At 43.2% G+C, this 27,088-nt stretch overlaps 1 protein-coding gene across 2 annotated transcripts in view; it reads left to right on the top strand.

The window, feature by feature from the left end:
* USP32 (ubiquitin specific peptidase 32) overlaps positions 1–27,088 on the top strand; it is a 152,799-nt gene that overhangs the window by 13,141 nt on the left and 112,570 nt on the right. For both annotated transcript variants that reach the window (XM_060756995.2, XM_060756996.2), the window contains exon 2: positions 25,291–25,418. In XM_060756995.2, the coding sequence (XP_060612978.2) occupies positions 25,291–25,418 (128 nt within the window). The remainder of the gene's footprint in view (positions 1–25,290; positions 25,419–27,088) is intronic.

A 27,088-nucleotide genomic window follows, 5' to 3' on the forward strand; every position in this document is an offset into this window, starting at 1 on the left:
GCCCCGGAGTGAGGTGGAGGCTCCTTCTTTGGAGGCTTTGAAACAGAGGCTGGATGGCCATCTTTTGGGGGTACTTTGAATGCGATTTTCCTGCTTCTTGTTAGAATGGGGTTGGACTGGATGGCTCACGAGGTCTCTTCCAAGTCTATGATTGTGTGATTCTGGGGAATCCTCAGAAATTTCCTCCCCGATAAATATATCCTATAGCATCTGGGACTTCTTGTTGGTTTCCTATCCAAGTACCAACCGGGGTTGACCCTGTTCAGCTTCCAAAATCAGACAGGATGTGGTGGCTTTGGGGTATTTATCTTGGGGGGGGGGGGAGCAGGGAATAAATGTAATCAAATTTAGTTTTCCTCTCTGCCTCAGCAAAGTTTTAGATAGGGTAAAAATTAATTCCCAGTCCACACTTTCTTTTTTCCCCTTTTTCTTTTGAGCCTCTCTGAAATGAACTTTTCCAGTTCCAGGTGTAAGTTTACAGGAAATTTCCTCTCCTCCTAGCCGAAAGGAGACTGAGATTCTCCTCTCCGCCCTCTTTTTCACTATCAGGAAGAGGCCTTTGTATACAGGAAGGCCTTTGGCTATTATCTGACAGTGGCAGAAAAAGCTTTTAATGGGGAATCCTGGATTTTTAATCTTCATCGTTAAGTTCTAAAGCAGGGGTCCTCAAACTATGGCCCGGGGGCCGGATACAGCCCTCCATGGTCATTTACCCGGCCTTTGCTCAGGGTCAATCTAAGTCTAAAACGACTTGAAAGCACACAACAACAACAGCAACAACAACAACAACAACAACCCTATCTCATCAGTCAAAAGCAGGCCCAGACTTCCCATTGAAATACTAATAAGTTTATATTTGTTGAAATTGTTTTAATTATTGTATAGTTTTTAAGTATTTTTTGCACTACAAATAAGAATTTAGTTTTTGAACTGAAATAAGGTATGTGCAGTGTGCATAAGAATTCATTCATGTTTTTTTTTTTCAAATTATAATCCGGCCCTCCAACAGTTTGCGGGACTGTGACCTGACCCTCTGTTTAAAATGTTTGGGGACCCCTGTTCTAAAGGCCGCAAGCAGTTTTCCATTAGTGGTTTTAATGGGGATACTTATTTGAATTTTTAAAATTTGGTACAGTGTTCCCTCACTTATCACGGGTGTTACGTTCCAGGACCACCAGCGAAAAGTGAAAATCCGCAAAGTAGAGAGGCTATATTTATTTTAATATTTATACATTATTTTTGTAGTTATACTGTCGGAACCCAGATGCCTTAAAGAACCAGACACAGGAGTATGTCCAAAACAATAGTTTATTAAAGCAAAGTAAACAGGACTCAGAGACACTTGCTTCAGTGTCTCTGGTCAAAACTCAAAGATTGTAGCAATTTCTAGCTTGTAAAACAAACTCAGAAAATAATCCGGATTAAACTGGCAAAAAACCCGGATTAAACAAGAGTTCTTTCAAAACACACCAAAATCACACGGATCAAGGAAAGCAAGCAAACAAAGAGCCGTGAAGAGAAGCCGTCGTCCAGTAGCAGTCCAAAGTCGAAGAAATCCCAGTTGAAGGTTCCAAAGTCCACAAGGCAGCGTCGTCTTCAAAAGCAGTCCAAAGTCAAGGAGAGGGGAAATCCGCACTTAGAATCATAGAATCATAGAGTTGGAAGAGACCTCATGGGCCATCCAGTCCAACCCCATTCTGCCAAGAAGCAGGAATATTGCATTCAGATCACCCCTGACAGATGGCCATCCAGCCTCTGTTTAAAAGCTTCCAAAGAAGGAGCCTCCACCACACTCCGGGGCAGAGAGTTCCACTGCTGAACAGCTCTCACAGTCAGGAAGTTCTTCCTCATGTTCAGATGGAATCTCCTCTCTTGTAGTTTGAAGCCATGGTTCCACTGCATCCTAGTCTCCAAGGAAGCAGAAAACAAGCTTGCTCCGTCCTCCCTGTGGCTTCCTCTCACATATTTATACATGGCTATCATATCTCCTCTCAGCCTTCTCTTCTTCAGGCTAAACATGCCCAGCTCCTTAAGCCGCTCCTCATAGGGCTTGTTCTCCAGGCCCTTGATCATTTGAGTCGCCCTCCTCTGGACACATTCCAGCTTGTCAATATCTCTCTTGAATTGTGATGCCCAGAATTGGACACAATATTCCAGGTGTGGTCTAACCAAGGCAGTGGACAGTGGTAGCATTACTTCCCTAGATCTAGGGAATCCAAGCTGGTCGGTAGACGAAGCAAAACAGCAACCTGCAGATGCAGGACCCAAGCCCAACAGGAAAGTGGCAGCGACAAGACCCAAGGCACGAAACCAACACTTTGCCTACTGCAAAGTACTATTATTCCAGTGCCTACATTTATCTTACAGCTCATCATCCGATGATGAGCTGCCCTCCATCCCATCCTCATCACTCTCACCTGGCTTAGCTTCCACAGCTGAACGGCAACGCCCATCCCTCCAACTCTTCCACCTCTTGTCAAGACTTAGGTCTCCCCATGATTCCACAGTATTGCCAATCCCCACCACCAGAAAACCCCACAAAAGTGTCACTAGACGTTGGTTGAGTAAACACATTCTGAACGTCCTGTACCTTAGTCCAATCCAATGACTCCTCTTCATCCCCATCACTCCCAGACCCATTATTCCCAGAAAAACCCATGAAATCCTCTTCCTCCGTGGGAGCAGTATGTCCCGGATCTTCTTTCTCTGACTCTCCTCGTCTGATTCCTGCTCTTGAGTAATCCTTTTAGTTCCTCTATTCCCATCTGTATCTCCTTCCTCCTCCTCACTCATTTCACTCTCGGAGAAACCCTTGAAGGACTCTTCATCAGTGGGTGACATAAGTATCTTCCGGGACCTCTTCCTTTGCTGTTCCTCGTCTGACAACTGGGTGCCTCGTTTCCCTCCTCTACCACTCCTACTACCAGTTGCAGCATTGCCAACAGACTCTACTACAACATATACACTATTTTAAGTCTTTATAAACACACCCTGCAAACTTACATTATTTATTATTATTTATTTCCGGCATTTCTATTCCGCCCTTCTCAACCCCCAAAGGCAGACTCTGGATGGCTTACATTCAGCGACAATTTGCACACTACACACTACATAACCCTGCTTGAACGTGTTCACGTTTATTTATTTATTTATCGTGTCATCAGCAACCATATCATTGTGTTACAATTCTAACAGAACAAAACAAACACACAGATTAAAAAGAAAAAGAAAAAAAAAACACACAGATTTTGCAAACTTGGTAGTTGGTTAAATGTCCTTTGACCAGTATCTGGCCACTTGGAGTGCCTCTGGTGTTGCCGCAAGAAGGTCCTCCATTGTGCATGTAGCAGGGCTCAGGTTGTATAGCAGCAGGTGGTCTGTGGTTTGTTCTTCTCTGCACTCGCATGCCATGGATTCCACTTTGTGGCCCCATTTCTTAAGATTGGCTCTGCATCTCGTGGTGCCAGAGTGCAGTCTGTTCAGCGCCTTCCAAGTCGCCCAGTCTTCTGTGTGCCTAGGGGGGAGTCTCTCATCTGGTATCACCCATGGATTGAGGTGCTGGGTTTGGGCCTGCCACTTTTGGACTCAGATGTCTCTGCCTTGGTCCTTTCACTATTAGCTGCTACTTCCCGGCGGATGTCAGGTGGTGCAATACCGGCTAAGCAGTGTAATTTCTCCAGTGGTGTGGGGCGCAGACACCCTGTGATAATGCGGCATGTCTCATTAAGAGCCACATCTACTGTTTTAGTGTGGTGAGATGTGTTCCACACTGGGCATGCATACTCAGCAGCAGAGTAGCATAGCGCAAGGGCAGATGTCTTCACTGTGTCTGGTTGTGATCCCCAGGTTGTGCCAGTCAGCTTTCGTATGATGTTGTTTCTAGCGCCCACTTTTTGCTTGATGTTCAGGCAGTGCTTCTTGTAGGTCAGAGCACGGTCCAAAGTGACTCCCAAGTATTTGGGTGTGTTGCAATGCTCCAGTGGGATTCCTTCCCAGGTAATCCTCAGAGCTCGGGATGCTTGTCTGTTCTTAAGGTGAAATGCGCATGTCTGTATTTTAGATGGATTAGGGATCAGTTGGTTTTCCCTGTAATAGGCTGTAAGAGCACCTAGAGCTTCGGAGAGCTTCTTTTCAACCATCTCAAAGCTCCCTGCTTGAGCAGTAATGGCACGATCATCAGCATAGATGAAACTCTCTGTCCCTTCTGGCAGTGGCTGGTCATTTGTGTAGATGTTGAACATGGATGGAGCAAGCACGCTCCCCTGAGGCAGGCCGTTCTTCTGTTTCCGCCATCTGCTTCTCTGGCCCTGGAACTCAACAAAAAAGCTCCTGTTTTGTAGCAGGTTTCCTATGAGGCGGGTGAGGTGGTCGTCCTTTGTGATATTATACATTTTTCTCAGGAGGAGGCAATGGTTCACAGTATCATATTATATTGCAATTATAAACAAGTTTTTCTTTGAATGTATAGATCCCTCATTATGACTCTATGGTAGGTTGTGTTTGCTGGAAAATGGCAGGACAACATGGTACCGATATGTTCAGTCATTCATTTCAGATTTGAAGTTGGCCAGTATAGGAAGCATATCTTGTTCGACAACCTTCAAAAACGGCACACAAATAGTTAATTTCTACATCCTTTAGGCATGTGGTGTGTTTTGCAGAGACTACTTTTGCAATCGTGGTTGAAACATGTTGCCTACTTCTCTTATGGGAAACGCCCCCTTTATCTTAATGTAAACACGATGGAAATGGCCGCGTGCTTGGTAATATCTGCAATACTTAAAACACGTTTTGTATGAATTATTTTGTGTTCTATTTTAATTTGAAAAGATCATTTACATAATGAGGAAGCAACACAGCAAGGGTAAAAACCTGCCGCAGAAAGGTTCGACAAGAAGCTTTATGGGTAGGATAAAAATCTTCTCGTCCCCTTAATGGTAATATAATGGTTTTGATCTTAGTGACTCATATGTCAGTTTTGTTATTTGGTTTGCGCACAAAGATGTATAATGTGTAATATTAAATTGCACATTCCTGTATCTTTGCAGGAAAGATAGTTCTCTTGCTCTCCTATCTATAGGGATTTGATCTGAATAATTGAACATGTTTAGACAGGAACTGTAGAAGTTTTTTTTTTAACATTTGGACCTTTAGTTGTATTGTGAATCCTCTGCTTTAAGACTAAAAAGGACATTGAATACTAATGTAAACTGGAAGCAGCCTATATGTATATGTGTGTCTGTATTTATTTGTTTGTTTGTTTATTTATTTATTTATTTACGGCATTATATGCCGCCCTTCTCACCCCGAAGGGGACTCAGAGCGGCTTACAAGATATATTTTCATACAATATATTATATTATTAGCGTAGTACAATATCAGTGTTATATATTACTATATTTCACTATACCATTATATTGTAATATTATTAGTAATATTATATGTAATGTAAATATATATTTATAATTATAATATTGTATTATCATAACTAGTATTGTATTGTATTACATTATAATATTATATTATATGTATATACAATATACTATATTATATTATTAGTAAAGACAAGATGAAGCTGTCTTCTGCTCCCCTCTGTCTTCCCTCTGGCCAGAGCAGCAGTTGGTGCCAGAGGAGGGAGGGTCCTCTTAACTGATGATATAGGCAGAAGACAATATACGTTTATACATATGTTAACAAATATATATTTATTTCGGGTACTTTTACCCCGCCCTTTTCTACCCCCGAAGGAGGACTTAGGGCGGCTTACAGAAAAGGCACAATTCAATGCCTATACAAATTACATATAATATACAAAACCATAGTTAAAAACAGTTATCACAGTTAACACAATCAACAACAAGTACATAACACATCATATAAAAACTACTCTCGTGATCAGCGTTTCGTCTTTCAGAGTTCTATAGATGTAATCCATTAATCATTTCCTAATCATCACCAAAGTTCTTTCTTTATCTGCCCGCTTGTCCGAATGCCTGGTCCCAGATCCATGTCTTTAGTTTTTTCCTGAAGGAAAGGAGTGATGTTGCAGATCTAATTTTCCCGGGGAGTGAATTCCACAGTTGGGGGGCCACCACTGAGAAGGCCCTGCTCCTCGTCCCTGCCAATCTCACTTGTGATAGAGGCGGGGTCGAGAGCAGGGCCTCCCCAGAGGATCTTAGACTCCGGAGTGGGACGTAGAGGGAGATCCGCTCGGACAGATACACTGGGCCGGAACCGTATAGGGTTTTGTAGGTCAAAACCAGCATTTTGAATTGTGCTCGGAACTGGATCGGCAGCCAGTGGAGCTGACACAACAGGGGGGTGGTATGCTCCCTGTATGACTCCCCGGTGAGCAGTCTGGCTGCCTCCCGCTGGACTAGTTGGAGTTTCTGAGCAGTCTTCAAAGGCAACCCCACATAGAGTGCGTTGCAGTAGTCTAATCGGGATGTAACGAGTGTGGGCCACCGTGGCCAGATCCGACTTCCCAAGGTACGGGCACAGCTGGCGCACAAGTTTTAATTGTGCAAAAGCTCTCCCGGCCACCGCCGAAACCTGGGCTTCCAGGCTCAGCGATGAGTCCAGGATCACTCCCAAGCTGCGAACAGGTAGTATGATTTTTGATATACTGTGGACTTGGCAGCAATCTTCTGCTAGGACTCTTAGGCATGATCTCTGCCTTGGTACAGTCCTACAATGTTGTGAAGGACTGGTCTGTCTATCTTGTTCAAATGGATAGATTGCCTCAGATTGAGGGGAAGCAGACCTCTTTTGTCCCCTCAGCTACTGTGGTTTCAAGCTCTGTTAACTATACAGTAGTTGGGAAAGTCTGCCATCTAGTGACTAAAGTTATGTTTGCAATCAATATGATTCCCTTCCTTTTTCCTCATCCGTTTAGAATCAACTTTTTCCTTACAGAAAAAAATGGTAGAGAACAATGTACAGTATTCCCTCACTTATTGCGGGTGTTACTTTCCAGGACCACCCGTGAAAAGTGAAACTCCGCAAAGTAGGGACACTATATTTATTCTTATTCTTATTATTTCATATATATATATCCCGCCCTTCTCCCCACAAGGGATACTCAGCGCAGCCTCACATGAGCATCAGAGGATGCTAAATCTATATAAATAAAAATGTAATGTTCATTTGTGATATTAACAGAAGTCAAAAACCACTGGACGAATTGACACCAAATTTGGACACAAGACACCTAACAACCCAATGTATGTCCTTCACTCAAAAAAAATTGCTTTTGTCATTTGGGAGTTGTAGTTCTGGGATTTATAGTTCACCTACAATCAAAGAGCATTCTGAACCCAACCAACAATAGAGTTGGACCAAACTTGGCACACAGTTCTCCCATGACCAACAGCAAATACTGGAAAGGTTTGGTGGGCAGTGTCTTTTGGTTTTGGAGTTGTAGTTCACCTACATCCAGAGATCACTGTGGACTCAAACAATGATGGATATGGACCAAACTCTACACGAATACTCAATATGCCCAAATGTGAACAGTGGTAGAGTTTGGGGGAAATTGAATCTTGACATTTGGGAGTTGTAGTTGCTGGGATTTATAGTTCACCTACAATCCAAGAGCACTCTGATCCCCACCAACGATAGAATTGGGCCAAACCTCCCACACAGAACCCCCATGTGGGCCACAGCAACGCATGGCAGGGGATGGCTAATAATGGATATATATTTTAATATTTATACATTATTTTAGTAGTTATACACTATTTTAAATCTTTATAAACCCTCCCCACATACTTATACACTACATAACCCACCTTGAACGTGTTGTTCACATAATTCTCCGTTCCGGCTTTATCCGCAGAGGCAGCCTCTCCATACAGACAAACACTCTTAAGTCCATAGTACTTCTGAAATTTATCAAACCAGTCTTTGCTGGCAGTGAATTTGCCTGATTTTTGGGAGAACCAGTCTATGTCAATGGTCGAGTGCCACAAAAAACCGTGAAAAGCGAACCGCAAAATAGCGGTAGTTCAAGGCAGTACTCCCAGCTACGAAGCATCTCCCCTGCTAGATACTTATTTTTTCAAGTCATATAACCATTCTGTCCCTGCTATAGATTTTTGGGAAATGATTTTAACCTTGTAGTAATTGCTTGTTGCTAGGACTACCGTGGCTATTTACTGGTCCCTTTGGACATTTGTCCTTCGATGGTAACCAGCCAAAGAAACTTGATTTGTTGGCATTTTAATAATAGTCCTATTTTAATCCTTAACAAGAAAGGTTAAGAGAAAATGAATGTGACAGAGGAGGCTAAGGGAGTTACAGAAAATTGTCATGTGGTCAAGTCAGAAGTGAAAAAAGCTAGTGTGTGTATGTGGCGATCTCTAATGCACCTCTTTTTACAGCCGCTTTGCAGCTAGGCAGCCAGTCTCATTGGCCTGTCTCTCCTTGCAATGTCACAAGGCCACTGGAGTGGCAAGATCAGGTCTGGCAAGCTCGTTTGGCCTGAAAATATCATGATTTGCCCTTGGCAAAATTGTTGAATAGAAGGTACAACTTCCCATTTCTCACCTTCCTGTTTATTCCTGTCTCTCTTCCCGTATGGAAGTTGAGGCTTCAAATAAATTCTTTTTTTAAAAGACAAGCTGCAAGTTACTCAATATTGGTGTAGTGTACAGAATAGCTTCAAACAGTGTGGCAAGGATATTACTTCCATGCTTGAGGCTACATGTGGTTTTGGGTAAGCTTCCTAACCTTCACTGGTCGCAGCATTTGGCCCTGATGAATGAAATACCATATATACTCGAATATAAGGCGAGGCATCTAATTTAACACAAAAAACTTGGAAAACCTATTGACTGGACTATAAGCCGAGGGTGGGAAATGCAGCAGCTACTGGTCAATTTCAGAATAAACATAGATACCAATACAATTACATTAATTGAGTCTTCAATAGATTAAATGTTTTTGAATATTTACACAGAATTGTAATATAAGACTGTCCAACTCTGATTAAACCATTATTCTCACCTTCTTCAATGTAAATGTGCTTACGTATCCTTCCAATAATAGAGTAAAATAATAAATGCAATAATAGCAATAATAGAGTAATAACAATAATAAAATAAAATAATAAATGTAATAATAATAGTAGAGTAAAATGATATAGTAATAATGAATAGAGTAAAATAATAAATGTAATAATAAATGTAATAAATAATAATAATAATAATAAATAATCTTGACTCAAGTATAAGCCAAGGGGGACTTTTTCAGCCTAAAAAGGGGGCTGAAAAACTAGGCTTATACTCGAGTATATACAGTACTTCAGTTTCTGAAAGAAGAGAAAGTTAGTAAGAAAACTGGTCAGGGTTGTCTGTGCCACCATATTTCTTGTTCCTATGAATGATACCTGTTTGTGATACCTGGGTAGTGAGGAGCATCAATGCCAACCTTAGATAATTTTGGTTTTGTGGGAGGGAGAAGGTAATATTTCTTTCTGCTGGGTTGCAGGTCAAGAAGGTACAGTGCTTTAGCTTGTGCATGTCCTTCTCTGCATGCCATTTTATCTCCTTCCTGACATAGCATTTATCTATTCTGCTGAGAGACTCAATTTGGAAACACTCATCCTTGAATGAAGATGCAAATTCTTTCACTCTTCCCGTTGAGAAATGCATAAACATGGCTTCATTTGCATCATTAGCCAAGATTGGCCCTTTTTTCCTCCTTTTTTCTGGGCTGTATCGATTGCTCTCCCATAGCTCGAGGCCTTAGTTGGGTAATGAGTGATGCCTTGATTATATGGTTCAGTTTGCATCTCTGTTTTTAATATATAGCTGTGTCTGTAACAATATTCCCTTTCTGATAGACAGCCTTTGTCAATACGCCCCAAACATCTGACTGTATTGAAGAGAAGATTTTGAACCCCAAGAATGGACAATTTTAGGAAATCCAATACCAATAGCTGTTCTTCATGGTGTTCTGAACCTTCTACCTGTGACTACCTGTGTCGTACAGTCGTATGCGCAAATCCTGTGTTTCAGGGCAGCTCACGAATCATATGGCGTTGATCACTGTCTACGAATGCGGCAACAGCATTCACTTCCGCTTCGCTGACACTAGGATGGCCTGGCCGATGATTAATCCCGACAAGACAGAGGTCCTCCTGGTCGATCGTAAACCAGACCGGGGTATTGGGTGGCAACCTGTGCTGGACGGGGTTACACTCCCCCTGAAATCACAGGTCCGCAGTTTGGGGGTCTTCCTGGATTCTTCACTTACGTTTGTGGCTCAGGCGTCGGTGGTGGCCGGGAGGGCCTTTGCACAATTAAGACTTGTGTGCCAACTGCGACCATACCTCGGGAAGGCAGATCTGGCCAAAGTGGTCCACGCCTTAGTCACCTCTAGACTGGATTACTGCAATGCACTTTACGTGGGGCTGCCCTTGAAAACGGCCAGAAATTTCAGATGATCCAACGGGCGGCGGTCATCCCTCCTGTTCAAGGAGCTCCACTGGCTGCCATTCATCTACCAGACCCAATTCAAGTTGCAGGTACTTACCTACAAAGCCCTGAACGGTTTGGGACCCGCTTACCTGCGTGACCGCATCTCTGTATACGAACCCACACAATCCCTTTGATCATCCGGAGAGGCCCTGCTCTCGATCCCACCAGCATCGTAGGCGCGATTGGTGGGGACGAGAGAGAGGGCCTTCTCGGTGGTGGCCCCTCGACTCTGGAACGCACTCCCTAAAGACATTAGACAGGCCCCAACTTTGGCAGTCTTCAGGAGGAGCTTGAAGATGTAGCTGTTCCAGTGTGCCTTCCTGGAATAATGATCCCATAGCACTTTGCCCTCCGAAGCACTTTGCATTTCTCTAGGTCTGCTCGTATGCTCTTTCACAAACACCACTATCTCCTTTCGTCCATGTCCCAACATTATTTCCAATTTTAACTTTACATTTGGCCTTCCCACTGTTTTTAATTGTGTGTTGTCTTCATGATAATGTTGTATATTTTTATTGTTTGTGTTTTTATTTTTTAATGGCTTGTATTGTTGTTTATTGCCTGTATTGTGTTTTCGGGCTCGGCCTCAGGTAAGCCGCACCGAGTCCCTTGGGAAGATGGTAGCGGGGTACAAATAAAGTGTAATAATAATAATAATAATAATGTCTGCCACATTTTGGCGTCCTTCGTTGAAGGCTTTTACTCACCTTGCCACAGCTAATATGAGGCTCAGTTCTTCACGTCACTCCGCGTGCACGTGATGTAGGAAGGGCGAGTCTTTTTGCTCAGAGTTAAGGTAGGTTTGTAACTAACATGTGGTATACGCTACATTCTTTGGTTTCGTTGTGTGGCCTCTTTACAGCAGTGTTGCCACTATTAAAGTTCGAACCCTCGTATATGCCATCTCACTTCCTTTTTATCCACCGGGACTGTGGCGCAGCTGCCTGGATGTCAACTGCGTTAAGATCACCACTGACTGAAAGGTCATAATTTTGAATCCAGCTCGTGTCGGAGTGAGCTTCTGACCAATTTGTGTAGCTTGCTGTCGACTTTTGCAGCCCAAAAGACAGTTGCATCTGTCAAGTAGGAAATTTAGGTACTGCGTATGCGGGGAAGCTAATGTTGTGACTCAGCTGGAATCACAGAGTGATGGTATCAATGATTCTGATGGGGATGATCAGATGGGAAGCAAGGATGTTCCTGTGTTAGACGAGGAAGACGAGGATCAGGGGGCAGAAGTTCAGTTGTTTCCCACAGCAAGGGTTGATGCTGGGGAAAGTGAAACTACTGAGACTGAGAAGGTAGGGAGGATGTAGAAAGGGAGGATAGTTCTCAGCCAGCAAACGAGGGATTTGACCTCGATGTGGCTGGTGATTTAGATAGGGCTGGTCGCTTGGAATTGAAAGTGCGAAGGAGTGTCAGGATCGCCGGGAGGCGAGAGAGAGAGGCCCGAGGCCATAGGAACACCTTCATGCTGGCCCAGGAGTATTAAACAGACTGTTTGAATGTGCCTCATTGTCAGAGCAACTTCACGCTTTAACCAAGAGACTTTGGGATTTATCTTGTAGCCTTTCATGTTCATGTTTTAGGACTTTGTCATGCACTTAAGGGACTTTGCCTTGCCTGTGTCTTCATGGATCTTGTTTGCCTATGTTACGTTGGATTGATCTTTTGAAATATACTTCTGCTTTTTGAATTGGTTATCTTTTATCTATATAAATAAAAATGTAATGTTCGTTTGTGGGATTAACAGAACTCAAAAACCACTGGACAAATTGACACCAAATTTGGACACAAGACACCTAACAACACAATGTATGTCCTTCACTTGAAAAAATGATTTTGTTATTTGGGAGTTGTAGTTGCTGGGATTTATAGTTCACCTGCAATCAAAGAACATTCTGAACCCCACCAACGATGGAAATGAACCAAACTTGGCAGACAGTTCTGCCATGACCAACAGAAAATACTGGAAGGGTTTGGTGGGCAGCGTCCTTTGGTTTTGGAGTTGTAGTTCACCTACATCCATAGATCACTGTGGACCCAAACAATGATGGATCTGGACCAAACTCTACACAAATACTCAATATGCCAATATGTGAACACTGGTGGAGTTTGTGGGAAATGGACCTTGACATTTGGGAGTTGTAGTTGCTGGGATTTATAGTTCACCTACAATCACAGAGCATTCTGAACCCCACCAACAATAGAATTGGGCCAAACCTTCCACACAGAAGAGCCACGTGGGCCACAGCAATGCGTGGCAGGGGACGGCTAGTTTTAAATAAAACTACAAAGACAACTGCTGGTATGTTCTTTGGTGTCTTAAGCAAGGTGGTTCCAATCTGAGGTGCGACAGCTAATTTAACTAATTTATGACGCCATAAAAATCTCCAGCAAGCACGCAAAGAATGAGGAAGTACTTCATCAGTGTCACAAATGGACGGTGAAGCGATAGCACCCCTTGTGGTCAGAATACCCTCATGAAAAAGCTGGAATATTAAATAGCCTTGGTGTGTCTGTCTATATATGTTGTGTGTCTATGACATTGCATGTCTGCCATGTGTATGTACATTGTAATCTGTTCTGAGTCCCCTGCGGAGTGAGAAGGGCAGAATATAAATACTGTAAATAAATAAATAATCCCAGCTGTTCAGCGCTACTAATCCTAAATCTAAGCATATAAAAGTCTTGGATAGTATAAGTATACGATCCTAAGTATTCTCCATTTCCTTGTATCTGTCCCTTCTTTATCTGTATTCTGCCTTATCAAAGGCTCTCTTCTTGTCCTCTTTGCTTTCCTCCCCCCAAAAATGGAGACAAGCTGTGCCAGGCCGTGTTAACTTTCTTTGCTTCGCTCAGTTAAAGAAAAGGAAAGAGAACAGAAAGGGAACATTTTGGATTCTCTCTGAAAATAGCCACCGCAGTATTATTTTGGGTTTGGACTGCTGGCTTCCTTAGATTCTGGTGGCCGTAAATTCGGAATGCAGCTCTGCGAAGACATCGGCATCTTTTAATAGCCTCCCCTCCCACGTACCTGTTGTTGTCTTTCCTGGGCTAAAAAGGAGAGACAACCAGCTTTTGCACAATTTTGATCCCTGGTCTCAGTAGAATAGATTACGATATTCAAATTATACAAAGGGACCTCTGTGTATTCACTCTGTACTTAGGGAAACGTGTTTGTTGGGTGCCTCCGAATCATTGCTGACTTATTGGAACCCTAAGGCAAACCTATCACAGGGTTTTCTTGGCAAGGAAAGGTTTGCCATTGCCTTTCTGTGAGGTTGAGAAAGTGTGACCTTCCCCAGAACTTTCTATAGCCTAACGGTGATCGGAACCATGGTCTCCAAGTCATAGTCCAACGCCCAAAAGTAATAGTCAGCCACACGTTTCCAAACTCTGTATTTCACCAAACGATGGTTATATTCCACCATCCCTTGGCCCCAAAGGCTGTTGAGAGTCTTTTCTGTCACTCTGCTGTCTCAGGAACTGCTGAACCAATCCCTGCCCTACAATTCCTCTTTTTCCTTGTGTGTATATATTATGTAGATTGTAAGCCGGAGGGCAGAGAACTGCCTCATTAGTTATAGGCTGTCTGGGAGCCTTTGTGGTTAAAGGGAGGGGTGTAAATACTCCAAATACATAAAGAAGGGAGAGCGGGAAATGGACTGTTGAAAGCAAAGTGAAAGCAGCCTAAAGCGGTTTTCTGTTTCTTCATCTTGGCAGCAGACAGAGCAATCTTTCCTAGCACCTGGTACCTTCTTAACTGTGGATACCGAGGCCTTCAGGTGGGGTTCAGAATGCTCTTTGATTATAGGTGAACTATAAATCCCAGCAATTACAACTCCCAGATGTCAAGGTCTATTTTCACCAAACTCTACCAGTGTTCCCATTTGGGAACATTCAGTATTCATGCCAAGTTTGGTCCAGATTTGTCATTGTTTGATTCCACAGTGGTCTCTGGATGTAGGTGAACTACAATTCCAAAACCAAAGACACTGCCCACCAAACCCTTCCAGTATTTTCTGTTGGTCATGGCAGAACTGTCTGCCAAGTTTGGTTCAATTCCATCATTGGTGGGGTTCAGAATGCTCTTTGATTGTAGGTGAACTATTGTTGTTGTTCATTCATTCAGTCGTCTCCGACTCTTCGTGACCTCATGGACCAGCTCACGCCAGAGCTCCCTGTCGGCCGTTACCACCCCCAGCTCCCTCAAGGTCAGTCCAGTCACTTCAAGGATGCCATCCATCCATCTTGCCCTTGGTCGGCCCCTCTTCCTTTTGCCTTCCACTTTCCCCAGCATCATTGTCTTCTCTAGGCTTTCCTGTCTCCTCATGATGTGGCCAAAGTACTTCAACTTTGTCTCTAGTATCTATCCCTCCAGTGAGCAGTCGGGCTTTATTTCCTGGAGGATGGACTGGTTGGATCTTCTCGCAGTCCAAGGCACTCTCAGAACTTTCCTCCAACACCACAGCTCAAAAGCATCTATCTTCCTTCGCTCAGCCTTCCCTAAGGTCCAGCTCTCACATCCGTAGGTTACTACAGGGAATACCATGGCTTTGACTGAACTATAAATCCCAGCAATTACAACTCCCAAATGTCAAGATTCTGTTTTCCCCAAACTCCAGCAATGTTCACTTTTGGGCATATTGAGTATTTGTGCCAAGTTTGGTCTAGATCCCTGATTGTTTGAGTTCACAGTGATCTCTGGATGTAGGTGAACTACAACTCCAAAACCAAAGGACACTCCCTTCCAAACCCTTCCAGTATTTTCTGTTGGTCATGGGAGAACTGTGTGCCAAGTTTGTTTCAGTTCCAACGTTGGTGGGGTTCAGAATGCTCTTTGATTGTAGGTGAACTATAAATCCCAGCAAATACAACTCCCAAATGAAAAATCATTTTTTTTTGAATGAAGGGCATACATTGGGTTGTTAGGTGTCTTGTGTCCAAATTTGGTGTCAATTCGCCCAGTGGTTTTTGAGTTCTGTTAATCCCACAAATGAACATTACGGTTTTATTTATATAGATTCCTTATCTGAAGTGCATGGGAGCATCAGAGCTTTGGATTTCTTTTCAGACTTTGGAATATTTGCGAGATATCTTGACAATGGAAACTAAGTCTAAGCCATCTATGTTCTGTATACACCTTGCAAACATATCTTACAATGCAAAAAACCGTGAAGGTGTTTCTTGTTTAAATTACAACCGTAATGAAATGAAATTAGGGAGGAAACAAATGAGTGGCAGGTAACTGAGAGCTGTAATGTGCTATTTTAAAGAGAGTTGGTTCACTTATTTAATGTTTTCTGCTTCATGGATATCAGGTACGCTTTTGGAAAATGCTTGGAAAATTGTGGTCTTTGACAGCCTCCCGGGTGGCTGCCATGCACATACAATCGCATCCTGTCTAAAATAGCAATTTCCATCTATAAGTAGCAGTCGTTGATTACAGGGGAGATAATTTAGTCGCCGGAGATTAATTTATACCCTGCCAGGTTGATACTGAACCTCCAAAGCTTTAAATAACTGAAGTCGGCTGCTCATTTGTTGGGATAAAGGGAATTTTAATCCTCGTGGTGAAGAAAGCGAGGGATTGTTGGTAGGAAAGAGGCCACTCTTAAAATTCCACTTTTGAAGGTTGAATCAAGTGCCCAGAGAGCTGAGTTTGAGTTTTGTTGTTTTGTTTTTGAATTTGCAACCATAGAAATACATGTTTCTTCTTCTCCATTTAATCTGTTGCCTTCCATTTCCAAGAGCAAACAAGATGTGACCCTCCATCTCCTGTTGACCTGGAACTTCCATCATGCTTCATTATTAGTTAGGTTGACACCCCATTATCACGGGGTGTCTGCGCCCTACGGCACTGGAGAAATTACACTGCTTAGCCGGTATTGCACCATCTGACATCCGCCGGGAAGCAGCAGCCAATAGTGAAAGGACCAAGGCAGAGACATCTCCAGCTCATCCCTTGTTTGGGTATCAGCCAGCACGTCAACGACTTAAATCAAGAAATAGTTTTCTAAGATCTACAGAGACACTCGCTGGAACACCTCAGCAAGCGGGAGTCCAGAAGTGGCAGGCTCAAACCCAGAACCTCAATCAATGGCTGATACCCAATGAGAGACTCCCCCCTGGGCACACAGAAAACCGGGCGACTTGGAAGGCGCTGAACAGACTGCGCTCTGGCATCACGAGATGCAGAGCCAACCTTCAGAAATGGGACCACAAAGTGGAATCCACGACATGCGAGTGTGGAGAAGAGCAAACTACAGACCACCTGCTGCAATGCAACCTGAGCCCTGCTACATGCACAATGGAGGACCTCCTTGCGGCAACACCAGAAGCACTCCAAGTGGCCAGATACTGGTCAAAGGACATTTAATCAACTATCAAGCTTGCAAACTCTGTGTCTTGTATGTTTGTTTGTTTGTTCTGTCAAAAATGTAATACAACTGTTTAGTTGCCTGACATGATCAATAAGTTAGGTTGATGGGGATTGCAGTGCAAAATACCCATCATTGGATTATCAGGCCAAGTGCTCTGATTGTGTGGAAAGATGAGAATTCTTATGTAATTTGAGTCCCACTGTTGTTGAATGTTGTTTAAGATATCCATATTTATTTATTTATTTGATTTATATTCCACTTTTCTCCTGAATCGATATCTAATCTATCAGAAACCAGCACTTTCTCATTACTATATTTTCCAGAACACCAGACTGGGTCACAGCAATGTGTGACAGGGGACGGCTAGTATAAATAAAAAAATGTAATATTAGTTTGTGGGATTAACATAACTCAAAAACTACTAGATGAATTGACACCAAATTTGGACACAGTACACCTATCAGGCCAATGAGTGACCATTACTCAGAAAAACACGGAAAAACACAGCAGAATAGACTTAAATAGCCAAAATAAATAAATAATACATTACAACACATGCGCAAAACCACATATATACACATATACACACACATCGTTCCCTCACGTATTGTGGGGGTTCTGTTCCAGGACGACCTGCAAAAAGTGAAAATCCACGAAGTAGGGATGCCATATTAATTTTAATATTTATACATTATTGAATGTATTATTTTCTTACCGTGCTTCCTTACCCCCCATCCCAAGGGCACCTGCCTGCCTCCCTGGCCTCCACAGAGCCTCTGGAGTCATGCAGGTAGCTGCAGGTCGGGGAGGCAGGCCTTCCCTCCCACACCTCAGGCCACTGCACTTCCGGGATCTGTGGAGGCCAGGGAGGCAGGCCTTTTCCGCTACGTCTCAGGCCGCCACACTTCTGGGGTCCCTGGCCTCCACTGGACATAATATTTTATATTTCATATTTTAAATTAATATTTTCAAAAACCCACGAAACAGCGAGTCCGCTAAAAGCGAATGGCAAAGTAGCAAGCGAACACTGTACATACAAAACACATATACACAGACTGGCCCACAGCAACGCGTGGCAGGGGACGGCTAGTAGAACTCATAAAATGTGAGATTGGTAATGGTTTTCATAGAATCAGAATCAAAGAGTTGGAAGAGACCTCATGGGCCATCCAGTCCAACCCCATTCTGCCAAGAAGCAGGAATATTGCATTCAAATCACCCCTGACAGATGGCCATCCAGCCTCTGTTTAAAAGCTTCCAAAGAAGGAGCCTCCACCACACTCCGGGGCAGAGAGTTCCACTGCTGAACGGCTCTCATAGTCAGGAAGTTATTCCTCGTGTTCACATGGAATCTCCTCTCTTGTAGTTTGAAGCCATTTTTCCACTGCGTCCTAGTCTCCAAGGAAACAGAAAACAAGCTTGCTCCCTCCTCCCTGTGGCTTCCTCTCAATATTTATACATGGCTATCATATCTCCTCTCAGACTTCTCTTCTTCAGGCTAAACATGCCCAGCTCCTTAAGACGCTCCTCATAGGGCTTGTTCTCCAGACCTTGATCATTTTAGTCGCTCTCCTCTGGACACATTCCAACTTGTCAATATCTCTCTTGAATTGTGGTGCCCAGAATTGGACACAATATTCCAGGTGTGGTCTAACCAAAGCGGAATAGAGGGGTAGCATTACTTCCCTAGATCTAGACACTATGCTCCTATTGATGCAGGCCAAAATCCCATTGGCTTTTTTTGCCGCCACATCACATTGTTGGCTCATGTTTAACTTGTTGTCCACGAGGACTCCAAGATCTTTTTCACACGTACTGCTCTCGAGCCAGGCATTGTCCCCCATTCTGTATCTTTGCATTTCGTTTTTCCTGCCAAAGTGGAGTATCTTGCATTTGTCCCTGTTGAACTTCATTTTGTTAGTTTTGGCCCATCTCTCTAATCTGTCAAGATGGTTTTGAATCCTGCTCCTGTCCTCTGGAGTATTGGCTATCCCTCCCAATTTGGTGTCGTCTGCAAACTTGATGATCATGCCTTCTAGCCCCTTCGTCTAAGTCATTAATAAAGATGTTTCCCCTGCCATTAAGTCCAGCCGTGTCCAACTCTGGGGGTTGGTGCTCATTTCCATTTCTTAGCTGAAGAGTCCATAGACGCCTCCAAGGCCGTGTGGTCGCCATGACTGCATGGAGCACTGTTACCTTCCCACCGATGCGGTACCTATTGATCTACTCCCATTTGCATGTTTCCGAACGGCTAGATTGGCAGAAGCTGTGCCTCACAGCAGGAGCTCACCTCACTCCCTAGATTCGAACTGCCGACTTTTCAGTCAGCTGCGCCCGTACCTTGGGAAGTCTGACTTGGCCACAGTAGTCCACGCTCTGGTTACATCCCGTTTAGACTACTGCAACGCTCTCTACGTGGGGTTGCCATTGAAAACGGCTCGGAAGCTTCAATTGGTCCAACGTGTGGCAGCCATGATACTAACAGGGGCGGCACACAGGGAGCATACAACCCCTCTGTTGCGTCAACTTCACTGGCTACCAATTTGCTACCGGGCCCAATTCAAAGTGCTGGCTTTGGCCTATAAAGCCCTAAACGGTTCTGGCCCAAGTTACCTATCCGATTGCATCTCTGCCTACGAACCCACTAGGACTTTGAAATCTTCCGGGGAGGCCCTGCTCTCGATCCCGCCTGCAACACAGGCACGGCTGGCTGGGACGAGAGACAGGGCCTTCTCGGTGGTGGCCCCTCGGGTGTGGAACGCCCTTCCCACGGACATTAGATTGGCTCCCTCATTGATGGTATTCCGGAGAAAAGTGAAAACCTGGTTATTTGAACAGGCATTTGAATAGGCAGTGCAATGAATTCAGGAAACGGAACTACGATTGACGAGTTTGGATCATGATTCTAGTTATGAGACACCACTTGAATGTTTGCTACTGTTTAATTGTTTAGTCTGCTTCTGTGTTAATTGTTTTTAAATACCTTGTTGATGCCGCATTGAATTTTTGCTTTGATTGTCTTGCCTTGAGTTGCTTTGCTTGATTGTTAACCGTTGTGAGTCGCCTTAGGGCTGAGAATAGCGGTATACAAATGAAGTAAATAAATAAATAAATAATTTCAGCAGCTCAGCGGTTTAACTCGCCACACCACCAGGCTGCCCAAAATATGAGATAGGTAGGTGGAAATATATGATCCACTCATAGCTATTTGTGCTTAAGGAGAAAAGGCAAGCTCAACAGCTGCTTCCACTATACAGCGTTCCCTCACTTACTGCAGGTGTTCCAGGATCACCCGCGAAAAGTGAAAATCCGCGAAGTAGGGATGCCACCTTCTTTTTTGCTAGCTATCCACCTTCCTCACTCCATCATTGCCAGGAGGTGGGAGTAGAACGCCGCTCTGGGCAACAGCAACCAGTCATAAACTGGGAGGTAAAAACCTGCGAAACAGCGAGTCCGCGAAAAGCGAACCGCGAAGTAGCGAGGGAACACTGTAGTTCTCATCTACACAGGACAAAAAGGACCATAGTGAGAGATTGTGGGAATTGTAGTCTTATAAATTGGAACAAGGTTGTTTATACCTGATCTGAAGAAACATCTGCAATTGAACATTCCTCCCAGGTACACAAAGTAATTTCGCTTCACCTTGACATGGGTCAGAATGTCTAAAAGTCTGCAATAAATATTCCTCCCCTCCTCTCTTTCTTTATAATTACTATTTGCCTTTCTTTGGAATATGTGCACACTTTGGTATTATTATTATTATTGGCAAAGACTCCTCTGGGGCCGGCTGCTCCTTGTTTCACCTTGGAATAAAATAACCTGGGTTTGTTTGCCTCAGTATCCCTGCAGGCAAAAGCGAGATTTGGTTTCGTCTTTTCTCCTTGCAGTTCGGTTTTCTTCCATCGATTTTGTTTGGTTTTGCTCATTGTTCCGCCTTTACCTGTTCCTCTTTTGCAATGTGTGAACAGTCAAGCAAGATGGGTGTTTTTTATCAGACTTTTGTGTGTTCAAAAGATGCAAAAAAATGGATGTTGACTCCTAGTAAGTAAATACTGCGCAGGCCAAAATCTCCCAGATATTAAGTGTAGAGCAACATAAAGGCGGCACTTTGGAGATTACTGAGGAATTGTATGCAGGGTGGATCCACACGGCAGTTTTTTGTGGGTTTTTTCATGTCGGGAGTGACTTGAGAAACTGCAAGTTGCTTCTGGTGTGAGAGAATTGGCCGTTTGCAAGGTCGTTGCCCAGGGGACATTGCCCGGATGTTTTGATGCTTTGCAATCCTTCTGAGAGGCTTTTCTCATAACCCTGCATGGGGAGCTGGAGCTGACAGAGGGAGCTCATCCACGCTCTCCCCGGATTCAAACCTCCGACCTGTCGGTCTTCAGTCCTGCCGGCACAAGGGTTCAACCCATTGTGCGACCGGGGGCTCCATGGTACAGTTATAGTAGTTTGATACAGTTTTAAATGTTGTGGTTTCATCCTCCGGAATTGTGGGTTTTATAGTTAGGATTGTCTGTTGTATTCCCCTTAATTCAGTTTTTTCTGAATATTTTTCTTTTGGAGACACTGGAATCTAAGAGAGAAAAAGTGGGTATAAACAACAACAACAACAACAACAACAACAACAACAATCAAATTGTAGTTAATGTTTTACCAGAATGCTATGGCATATAATAGTGCATATGTGGAGTTATCATTGACCAGGCTCTTTGTCCATCTACTCCAGGGGTCCTCAAACTAAGGCCCGGGGGCCAGATGCGGCCCTCCAAGGTCATTTACCCGGCCCTCGCTCAGGGTCGACCTAAGTCTGAAATGACTTGAAAGCACACAACAATCCTATCTCAGCCAAAAGTAGGCCCACACTTTCTATTGAAATACTAATAATTTTATATTTGTTGAAATTGTTATTCATTTTAATTATTGAATTGTTTAAGTATTTTTTTGCACTACAAATAAAATATGTGTAGTGTGCATAGGAATTTATTCATGTTTTTTTCAAATTATAATCCGGCCCTCCAACAGTTTGAGAGACTGTGACCTGGCCCTCTGTTTCAAAAGTTTGAGGACCCCAGATCTACTCCATCGAATCCTTGCAATTCTATGTAATTTTTTCCAAGTTAGCATTTGAGTAGTAGTAATTTACATAAACCATCTCTCTCATTTTGCATTTCATGACCAAGGAGCAAGGCCCATTGGCTACTAGAAAGGATAATAATAATCTATATAAATAAAAATGTAATGTTAGTTTGTGGGATTAACAGAACTCAAAAACCACTGGATGAATTGACACCAAATTTGGACACAAGACACCTAACAACCCAATGTATGTCCTTCACTCAAAAAAATTGATTTTGTCATTTGGAAGTTGTAGTTGCTGGGATTTATAGTTCATAGAATCATAGAATCATAGAATCAAAGAGTTGGACGAGACCTCATGGGACATCCAGTCCAACCCCCTGCCAAGAAGCAGGAATATTGCATTCAAATCACCCCTGACAGATGGCCATCCAGCCTCTGCTTAAAAGCTTCCAAGGAAGGAGCCTCCACCACACTCCGGGGCAGAGAGTTCCACTGCCGAACGGCTCTCACAGTCAGGAAGTTCTTCCTAATGTTCAGATGGAATCTCCTCTCTTGTAGTTTGAAGCCATTGTTCCGAGTTCTAGTCTCCAAGGAAGCAGAAAACAAGCTTGCTCCCTCCTCCCTGTGGCTTCCTCTCACATATTTATACATGGCTATCAGTTCAGCTACAATCAAAGAGCATTCTGAACCCCACCAACAATGGAATTGAACCAAACTTGGCACACAGTTCTCCCATGACCAACAGAAAATACTGGAAGGGTTTGGTGGGCAATGTCCTTTGGTTTTGGAGTTGTAGTTCACCTACATCCAGAGATCATTGTGGACTCAAACAATGATGGATCTGGACCAAACTCTACACAAATACTCAATATGCCCAAATGTGAACATGGTGGAGTTGGGGAAAATAGAATCTTGACATTTGGGAGTTGTAGTTGCTGGGATTTATAGTTCACCTACAATCACAGAGCATTCTGAACCCCACCAACAATAGAATTGGGCCAAACCTCCCACACAGAACCCCCATGTGGGCCACAGCAACGCGTGGCAGGAGACAGCTAATAATAATAATAATAATAATAATAATAATAATAATAATCACACATCACACAGTCCTAGATGCTTGGGAAGTGTTCGACTTGTGATTTTGTGATACAAAATCCAGCATATAGATCTCATTTGCTGTGACATATTGTGCTTTTGGGTCAATAATAATAATAATAATTGGCAGAATGGGGTTGGACTGGATGGCCCATGAGGTCTCTTCCAACTCTATGATTCTATGTTCAGCACTAAGCATACCCAGCCCTGCTGTAGTGTAAGGTAGGAAAGTGGCCACTAAGATCCTTATGGTGCCAGCAAACCAACCCAATGATCGATTGAAAAGTATGCTTGATGGGAGTTTGTATCCGTAGGGTTGTGCCGGCCCCATCTTTCACGGCCTGTCGTCTGGAAATGTAGTTTGTGTAGAATCAGAGTGATTCATGGTGAATTTCAGCTTTGCCTCCGACTTAATTATGCGCCAGAAAGTACTCCAGCGCTGTCGGGGTTCCCCGGGGAGCGCAAAGGGAGTGGTTGCGCTCTAATCTTTGCTTAAGCGCCTTTCTAAATGACTGCAAACTTTGTAGTAAGATGGGAGGGGAAAAAAGAGACTTGCAGTGGAAATCTGTGCAAATAATGAATAATAAAGGAGGATATGTCTGAGATTGCAAAGCCCCTCCTTTGGCAGAGCTGGAGCTGTTTGTCTCCCGGCACTAATTGTTTTTTTGTGTGTGTCAGAAGCTACTTGAGAAACTGCAAGTTGCTTCTGGTGTGAGAGAATTAGCCATCTGCAAGGATGTTGCCCAGGGGACGCCTGGATGTTTTTAATGTTTTATCATCCTTGTGGGAGGCTTCTCTCATGTCCCCGCATGAGGAGCTGGATCTGATAGAGGGAGCTCATCCACGCTCTCCCCGGATTCGAACCTGCGACCTGTCGGTCTTCAGTCCTGCCGGCACAGGGGTTTAAACCACTGCGCCACTGGGGGATCCCTGGCACTGATAACGTAGATAGACTAGAAACATGGTTCGAATCCCTGCTCCAACCCCATTGGGTAGACTTGGCCATCAAATCTTAGAATTAGGAGGGGACTGATGGATCATAAAGTCAAATCTCCATCTATAGCAGTGTTCATCAAACTCTGGTCTTTCTCGGCATAGAATCATAGAATCAAAGAGTTGGAAGAGACCTCATGGGCCATCCAGTCCAACCTCCTGCCAAGAAGCAGGAATATTGCATTCAAATCACCCCTGACAGATGGCCATCCAGCCTCTGTTTAAAAGCTTCCAAAGAAGGAGCCTCCACCACACACTGGGGCAGAGAGTTCCACTGCTGAACGGCTCTCACAGTCAGGAAGTTCTTCCTCATGTTCAGATGGAATCTCCTCTCTTGTAGTTTGAAGCCGTTGTTCCGTGTCCTAGTCTCCAAGGAAGCAGAAAACAAGCTGGCTTCCTCTCACATATTTATACAGCTTGTCAATATCTCCTCTCATCCTTCTCTTCTTCAGGCTAAACATGCCCAGCTCCTTAAGCCGCTCCTCATAGGGCTTGTTCTCCAGACCCTTGATCATTCAAGTCGCCCTCCTCTGGACACATTCCAGCTTGTCAATATCTCTCTTGAACTAAAGGCCGGGCCAAATGTAATGAATAAAATTATAAGTGCTGGACATGACAGGTGAAATGTAAAGGATTTTAGGGGTAGATGCGATGTGCAGACAATCTTAAATCTCTAATAAAGTGTGTTTGGGACATGGTGCTGTGAGTTTCCTATTCTGGAAAGGCACACTGGAACAGCCAGGTCTTCAAGCTCTTCCTAAAGATTATATAATTATATTATATTATTAGAATAGCACAGGAGACAAGATGGAACTGTCCTCTGGCCTCCCCTCTCTTCACTCTGGCCCAGAGTGAAAGTGGGTGCTGGAGGAGGGGTGTCCAGCTGATAGCATATCCAGGAGATTTCAGATTGCTTCATGACAATCGTCATCACTCAGAGAGAAATTTCAAGTGTAATCGGCATTTCACAAGAATGTGTGGGTCACATTATTGCTTTGCTTGGCTATTAGAAGATCTGTGCACAATGGGTACCCAGGATGAGAGAACTGTGAGATGCTGGTTGCAGAAACAGAGTGTCAACTTCTTCCGTGACGACTTCAGAAAACTTGTTCATTCTTAGCAGAAATGTATCCAATTGTCTGGTGATTATGTGGAAAAGTGAATAGTGGGAGTTAAAGAGCACATTCTAAGGATGATTTCTGCGTTTGAATTATTAAAATATTCCCATCTCTTTTTCTTTCTCCCTCCAGTGACGGACCTAGAACTGAAACGGCTGAAAGATGCCTTCAAGAGGACCTGCGGCCTCTCCTGCTACATGAGCCAGCAGTGCTTCATTCGGGATGTGCTTGGAGATGGAGTTCCTCCAAAAGTGGCCGAGGTAATTGTTTTGGTCTCTCCCGAAGATGTTGGTCAGGATGACTCCTTTGCATTAGGCCCACTTCGGAACAAGGGCTGAAAATGTGTAACCTTTCATCAGCCAAAATACTAGCAATGTCTTCCAATACATTTACTGGTCTTGATTCCAGAAAATGTCTGAAATGTCTTTTGAAAAACAACAATTTAATTACCGTATATACTATATTACATATTAATATATTAATGTAATATAATTGACTGGTTGCCCTGACACGACAAATAAATAAATACCGTATATACTCGAGTATAAGGCGACCCGAATATAAGCCGAGGGACCTAATTTTACCACAAAAAACTGGAAAAACGTATTGACTCGAATATAAGCCGAGGGTGAGAAATGTAGCTGCTACTGGTAATCATCAGTAGGTTAAATGTTTTTGGGTATTTACACAAAACTGTAATTTAAGATAAGACTGCCCAACTCTGATTCAACCATTATTCTAACGTCCTTCAATGTAAATGTGCTTACCTATTGCCTATAATGATAGAATAAAATAATAACATGTAATAACATGTAATAAAAATAATAATAGAGTAAATAATGGACATTTAATAATAATAGTAATAATAATAATAATAATAATAATAATAATAATAAAGTAATAAATGTGGTAATAACAATAATAGAGTAAAATAATAAATGCAATAAATATAATAATACAGTAAAATAATATAAATGTAATAATAATAGAGTAAAATAATAAATGTAATAAAAATAATACTAATAGCAGAGTAAAATAATAAATAACCTTGACTTGAGTATAATTCAATTATACTAAATTCAAGGTGCAGGTTCTCACCTACAAAGCCCTGAGCGGTTTGGGACCCGCCTACCTGTGTGACCGCATCTCTGTATACAAACCCACACGATCTCTTTGATCATCTGGAGAGGCCTTGCTCACGCTCCCACCTGTATCTCAAGCGTGATTGGTGGGGACGTGAGAGAGAGCCTTTTTGGTGGTGGCCCCTCGACTCTGGAACTCTCTTCCTAAGGATATCAGGCATGCCCCAACTCTTGCAGTCTTTAGGAAGAGCTTGAAGACGTGGTTGTTCCAGTGTGCCTTCCCAGAATAATGATTCCATAGCACTTTGTCCTCCAAAGCACTTTATATTGTTTTAGGTCGTCTTGTAAGTTTCCACAAACCGCCCCATCACTTTTTCGCCCATGTCCAGCATTTTAATTACATTCGGCCTACCCATAGTTTTTAAAGTGTGGTATCCTACTGTTAATGCTTATGTTATTGTATTATTGTTTTGTTTGATTTTAATTGCTTGTATTGTTGTTGTTATTGCTTGTATTGTTGTATTATGGGCTCGGCCTCATGTAAGCCGCACCACGTCCCTTGGGGAGATGGTAGCGGGGTATAAATAAAGATTATTATTATTATTATTATTATTATTAAGCCGAGGGGATTTTTTTTCAGCCTAAAAAAGGGGCTGAAAAACTAGGCTTATACTCGAGTATTTATTTACAGTATTTCTATTCCACCCTTCTCACCCCACGGGGGAATCAGGGCGGATTACAATGCACATATACATGGCAAACATTCAATGCCATTTTAGACATAAAACATATATAGACAGACACAGAGGAAATGTAACATTCCAGCTATTCCAGCTTCATGAGCGTAT

This window comes from Anolis sagrei, chromosome 11 (genome assembly GCF_037176765.1).
Source record: "Anolis sagrei isolate rAnoSag1 chromosome 11, rAnoSag1.mat, whole genome shotgun sequence".
Classification (NCBI taxonomy): domain Eukaryota; kingdom Metazoa; phylum Chordata; class Lepidosauria; order Squamata; family Dactyloidae; genus Anolis; species Anolis sagrei.